The 20,358-nt window shown below is 31.0% G+C and overlaps 1 protein-coding gene across 1 annotated transcript; it reads left to right on the forward strand.

Annotated features, from left to right (window-relative positions):
* The first annotated feature begins 746 nt into the window (after positions 1-746).
* On the forward strand, positions 747-19,336 carry LOC111030454 (bromodomain-containing protein 4-like). Its single transcript, XM_022309948.1, is given in 10 exon segments — positions 747-913; positions 14,069-14,157; positions 14,216-14,377; positions 14,446-14,700; positions 14,771-15,348; positions 15,408-15,682; positions 15,744-15,981; positions 16,050-16,227; positions 16,294-16,458; positions 16,528-19,336. Coding segments are annotated over 10 exon segments (4,671 nt in total). The 5' UTR covers positions 747-906; the 3' UTR covers positions 19,252-19,336.
* The last annotated feature ends 1,022 nt before the right edge of the window (positions 19,337-20,358 follow it).

Raw genomic sequence — 20,358 nt, forward strand, 5'->3', positions numbered from 1 at the left:
GTCGGCCGACCGATCGCGCGCTGCGGCCGTCTGTGGTTCGCCGCCGGCTGTCTCGATTGTATTAAACATCGATAGGTTTATAATGCATGTGAGTTGCTCGTCAGTCGTCTGGTAGTGTGACTGAGGGAGGGAGCCGGGAGGTGTGCGACGAGGCCAGTAAAACACAACGTAATTAATTATTGTAAACAATGTAAACGATTTATATTTAATGATACTAATACATTGATACGTTTTATTACATGGCGTTCTGAAGGCACACTGCACAGACGGGTCCCGCAAACGGCAAACGGCGCTTGTCGTCAATCGGAAGATTAGAAACAATTTTATTTTGTTTTTTAAATTTTTCGATGCCGTCAGCGATCTACGTCGCACGGAAGACGTACAACAGTACAAGTATATGGTCTATAACCGTACACCCCCCCCCCCAACACACACACACACACACAACATTTTTCGATTGGCAGCGGCGGAGGTGGCGGCGACGAAATTAATATATTAATTTGGCGATGTTTGCGACATATTGTAACTTAAAAAAATACAACTATATCGATAACATTAAGTTTAGCGACATCGATAGCCCGCGACTTACCGTGTATCCGGCGGCCGTGCCGTGGTGTTGGCGGTGGTGGCGGCAACGAACCGTTCGGCCGCGATCGGTCGTCGTCGCTACTATCGTCCCCACCATCAATGGAAGACCGAGAGGTGAACACATACACTCGCACACCGACGCACACTCGTCCGTCGTCCCGCTCGGCGCTCCCTCTCCAGTCCGCATTCGTCGGTGATCGCGTTTGGTTGTGAGTTACTTCACGTCGTCCGTTCTCGTGGCAAATGGAATTTTCGCCGCGCACATTACACCAGTCGACCATCGGGGACAGTCCAACGATTTGAAAGCAGCCTGTCTAAATGGATGGTAAGCATCATCAGCGATCGTCCCGAATGGGACAAACCAACCGTCGAGTCCGGTCTGTTGGCTATTTTTCGTATTTTCCAAATTTTTATATTTTTATTTTCCCAATACACGATCGTCGTCCGATTACGGCCCGCGGCCGTCTCTTTCACGTGGTGTATGATCCGCTTATGGTTATTTCGTCGAGTAACGTTTAATGTTAATTACACGGTGTCGCCTTAGGAAACCGGATGGGGCTGCCCGCCGCTGAGCGGGCAGTAGCAGACACGTTTTTTTGGGGCACGTCGGCGGCGGTCTCCGTCGGTTGGCGTGTTGCCGCCGCCGCAGCTACGTAGTGTGGCGCACTTGGCCGCCGCGCGCGCCGTCGCTTGGTTTGGGGCCCACTGAGCGCGCGCCCGTTGCAAACAACAACGCCGCCGCCGCCGATCCCCCGCTACCGCCGCCGCCGCTGGCCCACAGCTGAGTAAGTCGAGATCTCTACGGCGGATAACGTCATAATCGTCGTCGGGTCTCTCTTTCGGTTCGGCGCGCAGTGCGTACGAGTACGACGCTTGTTCATGTGGTGTATCGTGCCGGTTCCATTTCACGTGTAAGGAATTAAAAATTTTTTTTTTAATACCCCGGAGCAGGATATACCCGGGTGGGATACAATTTATAAATTTTCGAAAAATAAGACGACGCATCGCCCGGTGTTCTCCGGGGGGAAACGTTACGATCACTTTTCTTCTTTCGGTATCTTGCCGGTGTCGTGTCTCCTTTTCGCCGCCTCGTAGTGATATCCTGTTCCGTTTTCGAATGAAACTGAAATTTTCGTTTTGTCTTTACCACGAAATCGAGGCAATAATTCATAATAACACGTGCATGAGTTATGATATTTGTTAACACTTAGCCCTGAACAGTGAACACTACGAACGAATGTCCCTCGAAAATTGTTAATTTTTTCTATTTTTTTTTTCTAGACACCAAAATATAATCTCTGTTAGTAATCGTAGGCGGCGTGTATGACTGCGCGTACGGTGTATTTAAAATACGATCGCCCCGTATAATTTCTCTGCGCGTTATGACGTGTAGTTGTCGTCGCGAACGGACGATCTCGTTTCGAAACCATTGGTAGTCTTTGGTAGGTAATAGGTATATAGCGTTCTGCTTTGTTCGGATTATTTGACCGCCAACCGTATGCCGTTTCAAGTGTGTCCGCGGTGTCGTGGGGTCAGTTTCGAAAATAGAAATTGCTCGATATTTTTTTCCACGCGGAAGTAGGAGGAGAGTTGTAGTCCATCTTCGTGTCCATCATTCCGCACGGGATAATTTACACGGGTTTTTATACTGTTATTGCCTCGACCCAACCTAACCGCGGTTAATGACGATTCGTGTCGAACGTCCTACATGTTGTGCATTAAAAAAAATTAGAAGTAAAATATTATAACATCTCATTTTGTAAATTTTTCACGATAATCGTGTATTTATTAATTAATGCCATTATCGGCGCCCTCCTCTCCATCTACAACTGCCGTCCCGGCGTTAGTCCGAGTGTAATGGATAATGAAACGAGATAAGTATAAACGATATCCGACGACATTACGTTATTTCGATACTATCGTAATATTGTGGAAACACTGGAAACATGACATCGACATGCTATAATAGTAGTCTTACGTTTTCGAGAAAACTGGCAATACGCGTCCGAAAAACCGGACGACTGTCCACGATAGGATATACGTGCATCCGCAAACGCGTACCTACGCATTTTAATTCTGTTTCGATGGCCTTTTTCTAAATACGTACCTATAGGTTAAATGTGTGAAACGTATATTTTCGTCTTCCAATGTGTTCGTAAAATACAATACTTTACTACTTTTACTCAGTACACATATTAGTAACAATTCCCGTTCTTGCGCTTGCAGCATTATCTTGTCATTATCTTTTTCGTATAATAATAATTATTTAAACTAATCCGGTGAAATTACTTTCGCGGTGTAGTGTTTCGCTTTACGTTCAACCGAATTATGGAATTCGGCGTGATTATACTAAATAGTTTTAAATGTCACATTCATTATAGACGACACTTGATTGCGTATAAACTATTTATTTATTAATTTTTTTATTGAATGAGACGAAAATTCGGCACATTCACTTTAACAACAGTAATCCAAACTAATATTGTATTAAGTTTTTTATAAATTTACCATACAACAAATAACAGCCACGCCTACTTAACGTCGTGCGTGCTAGATCCGCTTCTGTTGTAGGCATGGTCGCAATTCTAATAGTTAATTAATGTATGATACATGCGTTTAAAACTAACCTGGGCCCCTGGCCAGTCAAGCAAAATCAAACATTTTTATAAGAAATATTGTAAATTATTTTATTGCATATCATTATAAAGGTTAAAACCTTTGTCGTACAATGAATGTCGAACGCGACGGCATTGCATTTTTTTATATACTTCCAGCGTGATAGTGCGAAACTATATTACTAATAAATAGCAAGTAGGTAACCCATGTAAATATTCTAAAATCAATTCCCCAAGTTTCGATTAAATTTCATTCCTGTTGTAGAAACTTAATAAATCTTGTACGGAACATACTAATTGTTTTTGCAAATTACCTAGATATATTAATTCTCTAGTGAATTAAATTTATTAATTTTAATGTACCCACTGTACCTATATCTATTTTGTTTGTTTTTTTTATTACTTTTTGGGTGAGTAAATGGCTTGAACATTATTTTATTTTCATAAATATATTTTTTTAATATATTCATTTATTTATTCGTGAAAACAATAGTTATAACTTATAAGTTATAATATCTATGTCCACTGTTCATTTATATTTCAAGTATAATCACCTGATAACCAATCAATATTTCATTTTAGTAGGCAGCTAGTGGGGTACCTATTCTAATATTTTCAACAAAGTTTAAAGGTCGATTTCTGAAAAAGTATCTGCTATCTTATAGGTTATCTACGTTATTTTGGTATTTATTACTTTTTTTTATTTATATATTATATGCACGTTTTTATGAAATTTAAGGAGAATCCGGTGCCCGGTGGTGATGCATACTTTTTTCAAATGAGTTTTTTACCCTTTTTGGTTATACATTATATTGGAGATAATTTTTTGAGAATAATGATGTATGTAAATTGAAATAGGGTCATGGAGTTTGTGAGTTATAAGTTTATAACTTATAATTTATAAATACTAGGGAGTCTATGATAACTGGCTTAGGAGATATGGAAGCTATTTTGATTTGAAAATTATAGTCGTTAATATTTTAATTTATTATAATTTTTATTTTATGTTAGATCTTTATTAAAGAATATTATTCTTATTTCTTAGTACATAATGTTGATGCTCAGAAACTATCGTTCAAATGTCGAATATGAATACAAAATTCTTAAAAAATAATTTACTTACCTAACAATTAAGTTAACTTAAATTTAAAAAGTTTGTGAATTTTGAACAGAATTTGAGAGAATTGTAAAAAAATAATTGATACAAAAGTCTGAAACATTTCAAGTATATTGTACCGTCGATTACATCTTCTATTTATTTAGTTATCCCTGATTCCCGAGGGTATCCTATTCAAATAAAAAAAATAATAATACACAATACTAATTTTTTGAAAATAGGAATATTTTTTTTGTGGTTTATGGGTTATGACCAATGTTACCCTATTCTGGACGTAAGAGAACCTCGGCGGCGACCAGTTTTCGCCGACGGTGGTCAGCAACACCCGTTTGTCAACCCACCGAGTCAACCATATTATGCACGTCTGCTGTGTAGTCAAGCCACGCTCCTGCGTACAAGTCGGCCGCCGAGGTTCCTAGAAATGAATAGAGTTTAGGTTTTGTGACTGTAGCTATAATAACCAATATATATTTTACAAAAAACTATAATTACCGTGTTAGAAACCTTGTAGAAGCTAAATCATTAAATAAACCATATAATATAGTTCAAACTTATAATAAAATATTTTACAATAATTAAATCTTTTTGTTTTTTAAATGAATTGAAAAAATTCACAAAACGCAAGTGATAAAAAAAAATTGATGTAAATTTTCATTATGTAATGTATAGATAAATTTAAATATTTCTTAGAATAATTATTAGTTTTTAAAATTAAAATTATAATTGATACACGTATATTTCAAATTCCAATATTTATTACAATCGGTTGTATATGTTACCGGTCAAGTGTTGAATCGGGCGTTCTATAAAATGATAAAAATGAGCCGGAAAAGTATAAAATTGATAAATTAAATTATTTAGTAATTTTTGCAATATAAATTAGTAACCTTAACATGTATGCTTGGAACTGGACAAGGTTTTGTCAAATACACACACAAGTCGTAATGTCAAACCAAAAAATGTTTGCGTTTAAAAAAAATATTTTTATGCAGTATTAAACATTATTTAAAATCTAATGCTTTACCTTATCTAGATGACTATATGGCTATTTAATAATATAGCCTTTACGGCTAATAGACACCTAGTAGGTACTCGTCATAAAAAATTTATGAAAGTAAATATTAGTCCTTTTATATAGGTACATTTTTAACTCACATCTACGGTTGTTTCCCGGGTTTTAAATTATACTTAATGTCTGCAATGACGCAAAGGTGAATCTCGATACAAAATCGAGAAGTATTAAAGAGGCTCTTAAAATAGTTTTTTGGTAAGTTTGGAAATACTCGTAGGTACAAATGTATTTCTGAAGTAAAGACACAGAATAAAAACAATATTTATCGCCATAGCTGCGCAGTACTGTAGAAAATGCTTTTTTGTTATCGTGGCCATTACCACACGCACATGGAAGCACAACATAGAATTACGTGAAGTCGCGTTTATACTTTTATTTTTATTGGAATCCAAGAGCATGATATTATTAGTATTTATTACTACTATTTATTTACTTATCATAATCGGAGTATAGATAGGCTTACTATGTATAAAATACAATAAAATGTATAATACCTAATAGTTATAGTTAATATTTCAATTTTTTTTCTCTGTGTTCTTTTCAACTCTGCTATAGGTAATTGCCCCAACATTTCCGTGGGACCTGTGACTCGGGATCTGCAGATCCTAGTTATACCAATGGACGGTGCCCTAAATAGGATTTTAGAGTTAATATTTTATACACTTTTGTACTAGTATCATTAAATTTAAATTATTAATCTATGAATGTAAGGGTTAAAAAAAATAAATATATCCACCATCTAAGTAAAATAATAGTTCTGTGCATTTATAACACAACGATTTCATTATAGATAATAATATGTAGTTTATATCAATTTCCAATAATCGATCATTTATTCCCAATAAATATAATTACGAAAATAATAATATTATTAATATTAATATTTGTTCACTTTTCATCATATTGAACAGTAGAGTTAGTTATAACTTAATAAGCATAAAGCAATCGGTAGCTGTTTGGTGAAGTAAAAAATGAATAAAAAAGAGGGAGGTGGTTGCTCGCACACGCACATTTTGCTTGCTCAGTAGTCGGCGGCCCTCGTTGCTCGACACAGCTGCTCCTGACGGCAGACTTCAGTGATCGTACAGGCATCCGAACAAGCGCACGTATTTGTCCATTTAAAAAGTTCAGTGGTCAGGCTTACGTACCAGTATCCGGTATACTCAACGATCCGATAAAAGATTATAATTCTTACCCTGAAGTTAATATTCTGGCTTTACTGTTCTATGTTAAATTTGTATTATTGTTTCTGCCGAAGATACTATTGTGCGTTGTTAGTTAATTATATTGAACAATAAACTTAGAGAAAAGTATTGCTTTAATTAGAATCATTGAAGTTCTTGAGTTTTTTCTTCAGTCGTCACGTGCATAGGTACATACAAAGTTTGACTTCATAATTGTTATCAAAAATCTAAAAATTGATTGGTAGACGTTATCGTGATGAATAGTTTGCACAAATTATTGATATGATACCTAATAATATAATATAACAGCCAGTAGGTAACTGGTAACCTAACATAAATTAGAATAATACATAATAACCTCGGTAATAGCTAATAAGTAGTAACTAACATACCTCAACATAGAGAACTCGTTATCCAATACTTGCAGCTGAATTGTCGGAGTTATATTTTTTTGAGTAGGGTACATATTATAATGTTGGTGTGTAAAAATTTGAAAAATAGTCATAACATAGGAATTATTATTGCCTCGCTTACTATAGTGGTGTATTATTATTTATTATACCTGCATGTATTTTTTATAAATCATTTGATTTGAAAAACGATTCTGAGCCGACTTAATTTAAAACTGCGTTTATTGTGATTGCTCATTTACAAAATTGTTTTTGTCTAGAAATTGTCTGCTTGAAACTTTTGGAGCTTTTTTACATTAATGTAGCCTTGAATGTAACTGAAAAAGTTATTTATTTATAAACTAAGTAGTTTATTTATGTACGACGTAATATAGAATTTAGTAATTTCATTAAAGGTTGGTACTTTTTTGTTTAAATGTAAAGTTTTTTAAACGATATAATACTCCAAAATTCCCAAAGTAAGTACGTATTATTTTTAGTTTCTGAATGGAGCGATTCAGCAATGTTTATATTGATTTCACAATGATGTGTGTTTTTTGTAAATGTCTGTATTCATGATATATAGTTGAAAACTTTCTTCAATCTTAAACTTTGATATGTTTAATGATAGAAAATTGTACATTTGATAGGCATAAATGGAAAATTCTTCAAAATAATAGAAAATTTTTTTAAAAAATTAGGAAAAACAGGAAACGAATTTTTGATAAAATGGTTTTTTTTTAATGTTACTTAAAAGATAAAAGTGAATAAAACCTTAGATAGTCGAGTTTTATATTAGTGATTTCCTGGGAAATTCTTATATAATATGACGACATTTTCAAAATATTTAGACTATTTTTGATCTACACATATATAATATATATTTGACATTTTTTTCAATATATGCGTCATTAAAATGTGTTTCGCTCGGTAAAAAACCTTGACAATTTAGTACAAGGTTCATCAAAAGTTGTTCATATACAAATTAAAAAATATATACAATATATTTTTATTAGTGTTTAAAGTTGGAATTTTTACAAAATCCGTCATTATCACGAAAAAGTAAAAATTATATTATATTTATACAATATAGTTAAATAAATTCCTAAAATCTTTAATATTCATATCTATGAGGTTTAAAAAAAAAAATTGACTGCTATTCCAAAAATATTTTTTATGAGCGTCTGAAGTTAAAATTCTAATGAATTAGGATATTCACGCATAAAATAACAATTTTCTTATAAAAACAAATAATCGTTAATACTTGACAGTTGATATTTTTACCGAATGTTTATATATTATCATAATAAATGTACACATAGGTACTATGATTTAAAAAATATGTTGTCTCTTATTTTAGCTATTTATAGACATTTTGACTTTTTTTAGTTTATTTTTTTATAAATGTCTAAAAATATTATTCGCTGTCAAAAAGTTTGAAAATTTAATACAAGGTTTGTTATAAATTTTTATTATAGCTATCTAAAAATAATCATGGGACATTGTCATGATTTTTTTTATAAGCATTTGAAGTTCAACTGTGTCAAATCATGAACATTTGTAAATTATCTTGTAGTTAAATTTAAAAAAATGTATATGTAAAGTGGTTACATTTTATAGGTAGGGGTTGAAATTTCAATACAGAATCCCCCATAGTTAGTTTATAACAGAATTTCTAAAAAAATATGTAAAATGAATTTTTTGCAGTCATTTGAATATACAATTTGGATACCTAAAATTCAATATTTAAACAAAGAATAATGATTACATTTTTAACGTACATAGGTATATTTTTATATTTTACCTATGTATAGGTACCGAATGACATTTTAAAAACATTTAGATTATTTCAATGCTATTGCCTATTTATAGTTTATTCCATCTTACTAATATTTAAAAAAAATACTTCAGTAATTAATAGCAATATATTCTAATGATATTATGCTGTCTCCTCTCATATCATTTTCTTTTGCAATGATTTATCATTGAATTCAAATACAACACATCTATTACAGTGATGACCTACTCAATAACAAAGTACTTACATTCGTCCCCTACTGTACAGCAGAGCGGTTATGTAGTTTATTTTTTGGATCTATAACCACCATTTCGAGTTAGTCAAAAGTAGAAAATTTCCATTACTCCCAGTACGTGTTTGTAATTCAAATATGAATAACATAAGAGACTCTCATTTTCAGAGAAAACTCCAATTATTTATAATATTATTTTCTAAATGGAAATAAAATTATAAAAATAAAATTGGTTTAGGCTAGCAGATTTAGACTCGTAGATTTATAAAATGTCTTTATAAGCATAGGCTGACAGACCTCGATATCCATTCTGCAGAATCGTTTTTCATATTCAATGGTTTATCATTGAATTTAAATTCAACTCATCCTTTATACCTGATGAAGAGGTATACTCGATTGTAGAGTAGTTAACACATATAGTATATAGCAGCGTGATTTCTGCGAGTTTTCGTAATTTAAGTTTTGCAAATTGTCTAACCATAAAATATTTATAATTAAATATTGTTTGTATTGTTACACATTTCCATCGCAATGTTGGTTCATTTTCATAAGTACCCACATAAATAAATAGGATTAATATTTTTGTATAGAAGATTTGTTTTATGCATATTATTTGAAGATATTTTAAGGGCTGTATTATAGGTAGAATGCCTTTCATGTAAAAAAGAAAAAGCCTTATTAGTTATTGTGATATATGAATAGGAAATGGATTTATCTCTCGCCGTTTTAAATTGATGATTTACTTGATGTAGGTATTATGTTTTATTTGATTATATATTATATACCTATTTTAGTTTTTTTTGACTTTTGTATAGTTTATACTATATTGCATACATATCGTTGAGAATATGCTTTATATAAATTTTATTCATGCTCTAAAAATGTTAAATAATGAGAATTTTGTAACATTTACTTAAAATAAATTTCAATATAAAATAGTACAAAATTATTGAAATGTAACACATGCTAAGTTCATAGAAATATAATATAATTTTAGTTATTTATAATTATAATATAGTTTTGTAATATTATATTATGCATATTATATAGGCTGGTTGATGTTATGTTGCTGAATTTAGTAAATTTGTGTTAAGTGATCATAAATGTATTGGGTATGCCTGCTGACCGTATTGGTTATTTTTTAGTTTTAAGGAATTTTAAACAGATAATTCGGTTAAGATGAATATTACAATTTTTAATTATTTGCGTTGATAGGTAGGTAATGAAATATATATAATATATATAATAAACTATTAACGATTAACCTTAATACCAGATTTTTTTTTTAAATTTTGTATCAAAAGCTCCGGAAATCATAAAAAAGTACAAATGCCATTAAAAACGAAATAGACAAAATAGAATGTAGTAAAGCTGTTTTTCTAAATTATATTATACCTAATAATAATAATAATAATAATAATATATTAATATATATTAAGTTATATTATATCTTCATGTTTCATATTGACTGTATTTTTCACTATTAAAATTATGTATTAAAATGTAATATATAGTTTTTATAATTTCTATAATAGTTTAATCATTCAACTATTATAGAAGTTATAAAAACTTTTAATGATAATAATTTGATTTATTGTTTTCTGATTAATTACTTTACCGATTAATGCTTAATACTATTATATTGTTTGCATATATATCTTTAATTTATTGTATTATGTCATAAATTAAATTTCTATACAGCGTTTAAAGTCAATTAAAAAAAAATTAATCACAAATCGTTAATTTATTTTTTTAGATTTGATGATATACGTAATATTTAAATATGACGTAAACACTTAACTTTTTTCTATTACTATTTTATAGAATATAGCTTGTAATTTATTAAAATACATATCTACATACAATATCCAGTATTTTACAAATTAATCGGTAAACAATCGGTAACAAAATTAAAATTAAAGAAAAACTGGAAGTTCTATGATTTTGTTTTTTTAGTATAATTTAAAATATAGTATAGGTACGTGACATTTTCACCAAATATTTATATCATTTTCTATACGTGATATATTTTTTGAAATATTTTAAGCAAGATTTTTTATAAGCATTTGAAATTCAACTTTTGACAAAATTTGTTAAAGCTTGCAAATTTAACACAGGTTTCTTCATAAGTAGTTCATACTGAAATCATAAAAATTTATATGTATAAAACATTTTGTTTATAATCATTGAAGTTACAATGCGATCAAAATTAGATATTTAAACATTTTAAACGAAGAGCAACGATTTTAGTCATTTTGTTGTAATTCAAAATATTATTGAAACTCTTAATGTGTATTATTATATTTTTATAACTACACAAAATGACATTTTCAAATTTCAGAAAATATTATTTCAACCTACTTTTGTGTAACTAATAGTAAAATAAATTACTTTCATAATAAGTAGCAATATATCATAAAATATACTTAGTAGTGATAGGTTGTCAGATCGTCTTCACTCAGAATCGTTTTTCGTATGCAATTATTTATCACTAAATTCAAATTTAACACATATATTACAGTGACTTACTGGATGGCGAGATACACTATGCTCCCTACTGTACAGCAAAGTTGGATTACACTTTTCTCATAAACATTTTCTAATCTATTACAATTGAATAGTATTTTACGCAGTTGTCCGAAATACTGATAAAGGTTATCATTATTAACGCTCACAGTTTGAACAATATAACATTTGCTTTTTAATAATAGATTCCTAATTGTCAAATTAACTTCTGTAATCTATATCGATCTATAATACATCTGAATAATTAGGTTTTGATGATTATAAGACCTTCATCGTACTAACAGTATAAAATATAATTGTATTGATATCCCTTCTCTTGTATTCTTGTATTCAAGGCTCGTCTGTGTTTTTATATATTATATTATGTACCTCAGTAATTTTATCCCGTATCTTTTTTGAATTTCGTTTTTTCCAATTTAAATATTAAATTTTATTATGTTATTGTTAATGATATAATTGTACCATTTTAAAAATATATTGTATTTACATATCTATGTTAATGTTTGTCAATTTTACCAAAGACTAACTACTAATTATTCTGTGATTTTACTATAGAAGATTATCTGCATGCCATTAGTAATTTTTAATTCTTATTAATTCTTCACCGAAGTTTTGAATATTTAGCTTCGGATTGTTGATTAATGATTAAATTTGTAGTATTATTTTCTAATGATAAAATTAAAGTAGGTACTCAGTTAATTTTATCATTCATTTTCATTAAAAAATATATTCTGTGACTTTTTGTACTCCCAAAGCTTTGATAAAGCTATATATAATACATACTTAATAGTTTATGATTTGTTTGTTATAACTAGTTACCCTTATTATTATTTAAATAATTGAATTGAATTTATTATTTTAATTCATAATTGATAAATATTTATTATTTATTTAGAGCCTGTTGTGTTTTAATGCAGATAACTACTTAATTATAGTATTATTTAACATGAAATTTCATTTTAATAATAAATAACGACAAATAAAAACAATAATATAGTATCTATAGCTTATCTATAACTTACTTATTATTACCTCATAAAATATATCTAGTAGGTAGGTATTGTATATTTAATTGAACATAACATTTATTTTATTTCTAGTGATATATTTAGGACATTTAGGTAATACAAATTGTGACATAAATTTACATCTAGGGTAAATATAAGTGCCTATTTTAATCTCTCAGTTTATTTAATTTAACGTCTAACCCTATGTGCTATGTTAAAAAAACGTTCAATGTTTTTAATATTTTCAAAATATTGATAATTTTACCATAACCTAATGATTTATTTTATTCGCTATTATTTATGAAGTTCAAAATAATATGTTTAAAATATGTGTCTGTAGGTATTATTGTTACATGTCACGTTTATGATGTTTAACATTGGTTATTAGAACTTATTATCTAGGTACTTATTATATGCCACTTTTCGGCAACCAATGTTACGAGCAGCTGGCAATTATATTTTATAATAATAGTTTCTCTTTATTATGTATTCACTATAATAATATAGTACTATAATACTATACAGAGTGTGTCTCCTATAAAATTAACTTACTTTTTAAATTCTTTCATACTATCACCTTTATACAACATACACATGCATAACGCAACACTTCTCGTTACACATTTTTTTATAAATTTTTAGTACTCATTATTATGTACCCAGTTCATTGTAAATCAATATATTTTATAAAAACAATATTTTCGTTATTAGTTGAATTGCTTTTGTACTGCTTGCCAATAACTGTGTAACTCGTAATATTATTTTAACTTTATTAAATTTAATTTAATAGGTACCTACATCAAAAATCCATACTTTTTTCAATTACTACGTTCATTGGTCTAGCAAGTCCGGCGTTCAAATAGTTAGCTTCAACCTTGGATTAAATTAGTTTAGGAAACACTTTATTATTATTATGTACTATTTAAAATAAAATATTTGAGTGACATTTTGATATTAGTTATAGATTATGAACGGCTCCCATGAACGTATTTTACTACTTATTTAAATTCAATCGTAATATAATTAAAGTTTTAAATTTATTAATGTTCTACAAGAAATAAGAATATTCTAATTTATATAAAAGAAATATTGTTAATTTATAAAGTTAAAGTTTATGTTTATTACCGATTAAGTTCATACATCGCCGTTTACTTGGTAAATTATTTATCTACTATTTTGTTAATGACCTTATTATATAGGCACGGTATTTGTGGAAATTCCAAATGACAAAATATTTGTAATTCATGACCTCGTTAATTGAATTTCTTTTTTCTATGACTAGTATTAAAATAGCCTAGTTAATCCAAAATATGATAGATACTTATTAGGTAGTTCATATACAGTTCCTATGTTTTGAATTGCTAATATCTCCTTTTTTATTCATTTTTATTATTTAAACTGTAACAATTTGTAACTTGTAACAGAATAACCAATATAATAATTGTAATATCTTTTTCCTACCGTAGGCCGTTTTAAATACATAAAATGTCGCGAAAAATTCAACTTTCATCAATATTATAAACATTTTATTTTATTTTAGATATTCATTCATGGTGGGAAGTTCCGAGTATTGCTCACTTCTGTTCTTTGTTTCGTGTGTCCTTTGATCTTCTTGACTTCGACATTGAAGTAAGTAAAATTAACTTTGTTTTTAGTTGAACATTTTAATTAACAAATAATTTTACAGGATTTAGAAGCAGCTTTATTGACAGATGGCACTGAGGACAATGGCAACTCTCTGCTACAGGAGCTCATTGCTAGATTGTTATCTGGCTGCTTCGGCAACAATAGTATATCTACTTTCAACTATCAAATGTTTTTACGCAGACTGTTCAGGGAAAAATGCAAGGTTTGTGTATTAATGTAAAAATAAAAAATAAAAAAATATTGTAATTAACATTATTTATATTTATTTAGGAGTACAACTTCCAGAACCCATTCAATTCAGATATTGACTTCCAGTTTTTGCCACTTCGAACAAAAGTTGAAATACTCCACGCATTGTGCGATTTTAGATTGGATGCTGATGATGTCATGGAATCACTTAAGAACCTTGACTCGGATAGTTTAAGAGTGCATCCTCTAGGGTATGACGAGAATAAATCAGCTTATTGGTACTTTTACGGTACCCGTTTATACAGGGAAGATTATGAAAAAGTAGTTCCCAAAAAAGTAAGAAGTTATTATTTTAATTGCTGTTATTAATTATTTTAAAACTTAATACGATAAATATTTTGTGTAGAAAAAGAAAAAACGAGGGCGAAAAAAGAAATGTGAACCTCCTGTCTGCTCGGATACAGAGGATGAATTAGATTTGGGTTCTGGAAAATGGCAGGTGGTTTGCTTTACAGAAAGCGACTGGGAAAGATTGGCTTTAAAAACAGAAGATTCAGAAAATAGAGATGTTCAAGCTCTTCACCAAGTAATCACCGAAGACTTTTTACCCGAAATTCCTCGTTTATTTGAAGAAAAAGAAAGACTGCAAAGGAAACGTATGTTAGAAATGCAGCCACGCAGACAATCTACTAGACTGGAAAAACTTAAACAGCAAAAAGAAGAAAGAAAAAAGTATGAAGATTTATGTCGTGAGCATGAAGAAAAAGTAAAAAAAAAGGAAAAAGTAAAAAAACATCAAGAAAAAAGACCTAAAGGGAAAGAAGAAGGTCTATCAGACAGTGAAGCTGAAAGTCATGGGTATTCTTCGAGTAGTTCCAAGGTGGCGGGACGGCAAACAAATAATTCATTAGCTTCTGCTACTGGACAAATTGTTATTGAAGGTTTGCAAGAAAAACCCGTGTCTAAAGCTACACCTAAAGCTGGGTGAGTTCGCTTAAATTACTATTCAAATGTAAAGTTATTTTTTTTTCTTATTATTTAAGATGTCTTCTTAGGTTTAAATCCACTACTGAAGATTTGCAAATAGGTATGTACAAAATATTGAACAAATTAAAAGACCACGAAGATGCCTGGCCATTTCTTGAACCAGTTGATGAAGAAATAGCTCCAAGTTACTACAGGGTAGTGAAAACTCCAATGGATCTTCAACAAATGGAGGACAAACTTAATGATGGGTTGTACGAAACATTGAGTCAGTTCAAACATGATTTCCAACTAATCATTGCAAATTGTAAACAGTACAATGGATCTACAAATGGTAAAATATTAATACAACTATCCAATTATTTTTAGATTTTATGTTGGTGTTTACATTTTAGAATATACAGTTATGTGTGGAAACTTACAAAGAGTTTTCAACATGGGGGTTCACAAATATTTAGATTGGGAGATGTCTGAAGGATCTGATGATGAAATGGCATATCTTAAGAGGTATGAAAATGGAACCATGAGGTCCAGAAAGGGCAGAAACCGACAGAGAAGTACTAGTAGTAAAGAATCTTGTAATAATACTGATAAAGAAAATGAAGAAAAGTTACGAGAGTGTTTAGACTCAAGGTAAATACATACAAAAAATCTTGAAATAACTCATAATTTAAACTTATATTTTGTTGTTTATGCCATAGTAAATTTGAAATTGGGATCAATCAAACTGATGATGATTCTTGCAGTTTAGATTCGAAATTAGAATCAAAAAAGAAGGCACCAAAAGAATTACCTAAGATAAAGAAAAGTGTGATTATAAAAAATACTAGTGCAATAGAAGTACAAGCACTCGAAGAAGTTACTGAGCAGACATTGAGGGTAAGTTAAAATATTTTGTTGACAAATGCCTTCATCATTATTTTAATTGATTACATATGTTTGTAGGATATAAATAAATGGTTAGATGATACCCCAAGCTTTTCATCAGCAAGTAATTCACCAATGGCTACTTTAGCTGGTTCAGTGTTAGATGATGCTGAAGTCACATCTCGTTTGGATGCTGAGTACCGTCAAGCTCATAAGCTTGATAAACCACGTTTGCCTTTCAAAGTATGTTTTTATATTTATAAACTATATTATTGTCAAAAATAATTGTGAATTAATGGGCTTTTACTTTAGGAAAAGAAGCGACCAACAAAAGAATCTATTGTATTGCCTTTGAAACGAAAGCGTGAGGTACAAAGAACAATTGATCGTCTACAACCAGGTAAAAGTAAAGGCAACCTAATATCAAACAAATCAGATGATAATCAAACTACCGCCAAACAAAAATTAATTAAAGCTGATTTAGAAACAGCACCGACTCTTAGTTTAGGCACAGTATTGAACACTGACCTCATGGGATTTTCTTCAAAGAGACCAAGTGAAGACAAGGATCTAGAAAAGACTGAGGTAGAACCTGAAAAAAGTCCTGTTGATAATTTGAATCTCATAAAAAAAGAAGAAGTTAAAACAGAATTACCAGAAGAAAAGCCTGAAAAGGCAACACCAAACCTCAGTGCATGGTTCAAAGCATTTGGAGCACCTAAGACACAACCAACCCCAAAGCGCAAGCAAGAAGCTGTAGAAACATCTCCAATGTACACTGCATATGCTATGAATGATATGGTGCCTTAAGATTATACTTTAAAAGACGCAGATAAGAAAGAAAATTTTACTACCATGGATACTAAGAAGACAAACACACCTGTGCCGTTAGTTTCACCAGACAAGCTAGCTCCTAAACGACAAAGAAAAATAAGTACTGGCAGTAGTGTTTCTGAGCAGTCTTCCCAAAATGACTCTTGGAATTCTCCTCGGCCTAGTTTAGATGAACCTTACTTATCACCACAGTCTGGAAATTCTCCCCAACAATTAAAACCCTATCAAAATGTTTTAAACATTCCTCATGCTCCCATTAAAGTTGGTTTCTATCAAGACGCTTTTGCTAGACCAAATTCGGATAAGAGCAGTAGCTGTAGTCCAAGAAATCCTTCTAGTGTATTGACAGCAAGTCCACATGGACAAAGTCCACATCAGACTTTTACTAGTCCTTGTGACTTGCCTAGTGACAGTCCTGGTAATTTTGTTGGAAGCCCTCACAATGCTAGTTGTAGTCCACACAACAATGTTGTCAATAGCCCTAAAGAGAGTCCACATCATTTAATATTGAGTCCACAAGATTCAAGTAATAGTCCTTATTATAGTCCTCATAATGTAGTCAATAGTCCAAAGGAGCATGTTGCCAGTTTAGCAGATGACTATCAACAAAATCAAAATGTTTACTCCCAGTACATTGGCTCTCAACAAAGTTCACCTCAAAATACGTACACTGAATTATATCCTCAACAACAACAATCAGCAGCAGCTACAGTGCCTTCTAAAACTCAAAATATATTCCCAGTAAAGAAACGTGTGTACAACGAGTGTGAGAGATCTCAAGAGATGGCGTTCACTCCAACTGATGCTAGCAAGGAACAAGAAAGAGTATTTGTACCTACTCCAGGTCAGATGCCTAATTCTAATTTCAGTTCTGAACTAAATTATCAGATGGGCTATCCACGTAGCGATCAAACATCTTACCAGCAAAATATGGAACACCAACACCCACCAGTACCGGTAACCTATCAAAATAGTAAATATAACTATTTACAAATGGCTCGTGACCGTTGTGAAAGTGAACAGAAAACTGTTCCAAATTCATTGTTCAATTACACAGCTCCTAGTCAGACTTTTGTATCAGCACCAACACCACATTACACTTCAACTCCTTTGAACTATTCAAATCCTCCTAAAGATGCTGTAGGTTATACTACAGCTCCATTAAATTATGCAAGTCGAACGACGTCTGGACAATTTATACCTCCTAATTTTAAGCAACCTACTTCTCAACCAAGACTTAATTATAACAATCCTTATGAACAATACCCAGATCAAATCAATTTACGGCCCTACAATTATCCTGTGCTTCCTAGCAAGTCATATCCACACCCAATACAAGATATGATACCAGGCAAGTCACAAAATATTGATTTTACAACTGGTCGACCATTACCAAATATTATACCTGAAAACATGGGTTATCGTTACAATCAATCAACATATCCTGGACCGTCTGTAGCAGAAATTATGAAAAATAAAATGGAAATAAGTCAACCTACTTATTCGAGTCCAAGTATGGCTGAGATGATTAAAGCAAATCAACCGACATACGTAAATACAGCTATGGCGGACATGGTGAAAGCTAATCAACCAGCTTATCCTCCAAATTCATCTGTGGCTGAAATGACAAAATCAAAATTGGATATAAACCGATCTTTAATGATGGAACAGTTGCCTCCCAAGCCAGCCAAGAAAACAAGTAAAAAGAAGAAAGCTGCTGCTGCTGCTCAACAACAACTGCCTCCACCACATTCTACAATGGCGTCAACAACAGCGCAAACAGTAGTGGAACCCCCTCGTAGTGTGGAACCACCACGTGCTGACCCCCCCTACCCACATCATTATCCACCCCTTGTAAAACCACCTATGTCAAGTGGACCATTCAACTTCAATCCAGCCATCAAGGATGGCTACCAGGATTATCTAAATGAAATACGGTCAACTGGCTATTTTGCAGATCAAGCTGCAGCAGCAGCAGCAGCACAATCAGAAGAAAGAAATCCTGCATTTGCATTTGCAAGGCCTCCATCAGGCTATGCTCCTCCACCATTAGAAGCATACAACCCCCCCAACCCTTCAGATATTTATTCACAGTTCTTACAGAGGCATCCGATGATGTTGCACCAAGGACTATCAGGCTTTCCACCACCAGGGTATTTAAATGTGCACGATCCTATGAATAGGCATCCTCCTTGGATGTAATCAAATAAGTTATTAATGCTACTTAGATGTGATCGATCAGTATCAAACTAGTGTATTTGGTTCATAACTTCTATTTATTTTTTTTAATCAGTTTAATTTATCTTATTATCATAGAAAGATGGGAAAGGGAGCTTTTATTTATTGATTAAACAATTTTTTAATTTCTTAAAATTAATTCTCCCTTTCTTTACTATGTTAGTCAGCCAATAAATTATTCAGACATTTTTCAAACAAGTTTACAACATTAATATAAAATGTTTTCTTTTTTCTACTTGTTTTTTTTTCAAAATGAGTTTTTATTTACTAATAATAATTTTACATCTCTGTAGTCTACAACCTTAAAAACAAAAATAATTCATACTTCTTAGCAAAAATATTGTTTTAATTTCCTTAACAATTTGTATTATATATTAAAAGTAAAAATGACGCCAACTATTAATTATGAAAGCAATTAATCTTTTCCCAATAAACCCAAGTGCAATTGTAAAATAATAATTTATTATTATTTTTTCTTTGTTACATTTGTAGTTTAATTTTGAACATTGAGACATGTTCAAACACCCATTGTCATAATTGTTAACAATTGGTTTTATTATTATATAGGTTTATACATTTATTATTTTTTAGTATTTATGGTATTCTGTTAGTTCCCCTTTAAGAACTTTTGGGTCATTTATTGCAAGCAATATTTTTTGTTAAACTGTCAATGATATTTCAATATACTTTTAACTCTACGTCTTATATGCGAGATCTACATTTATTTTCTTTTAACTCAATCAGGAAAAGCTTAAACGGTTTCATTCAATACCAAACAAGATTATTATTTATTATCATTTTGGATATTTCCTTGTTCAAGTACATGAACTCTTTTTGCATACAAATGAACTAGTGAGTTATTTTTCTAATCATTGTTTTACGTCAATTATGAATTTAGAGCTAAGTTTTAATGATTTTATATGTATGCTCATAATAGCTTGTTCTCTAAAACATACACTTTCATGCGTTATGTAGAATACAATTTAAACTGACAGATAGTAATAGTTTATTATATTATAAAAAAATAATTTGTATTATTATTTATTATATTATTTATTTTATTATTATTAT

Source organism: Myzus persicae, unplaced genomic scaffold (genome assembly GCF_001856785.1).
Source record: "Myzus persicae strain clone G006 unplaced genomic scaffold, MPER_G0061.0, whole genome shotgun sequence".
In the NCBI taxonomy this organism is placed as follows: Eukaryota; Metazoa; Arthropoda; class Insecta; order Hemiptera; family Aphididae; genus Myzus; species Myzus persicae.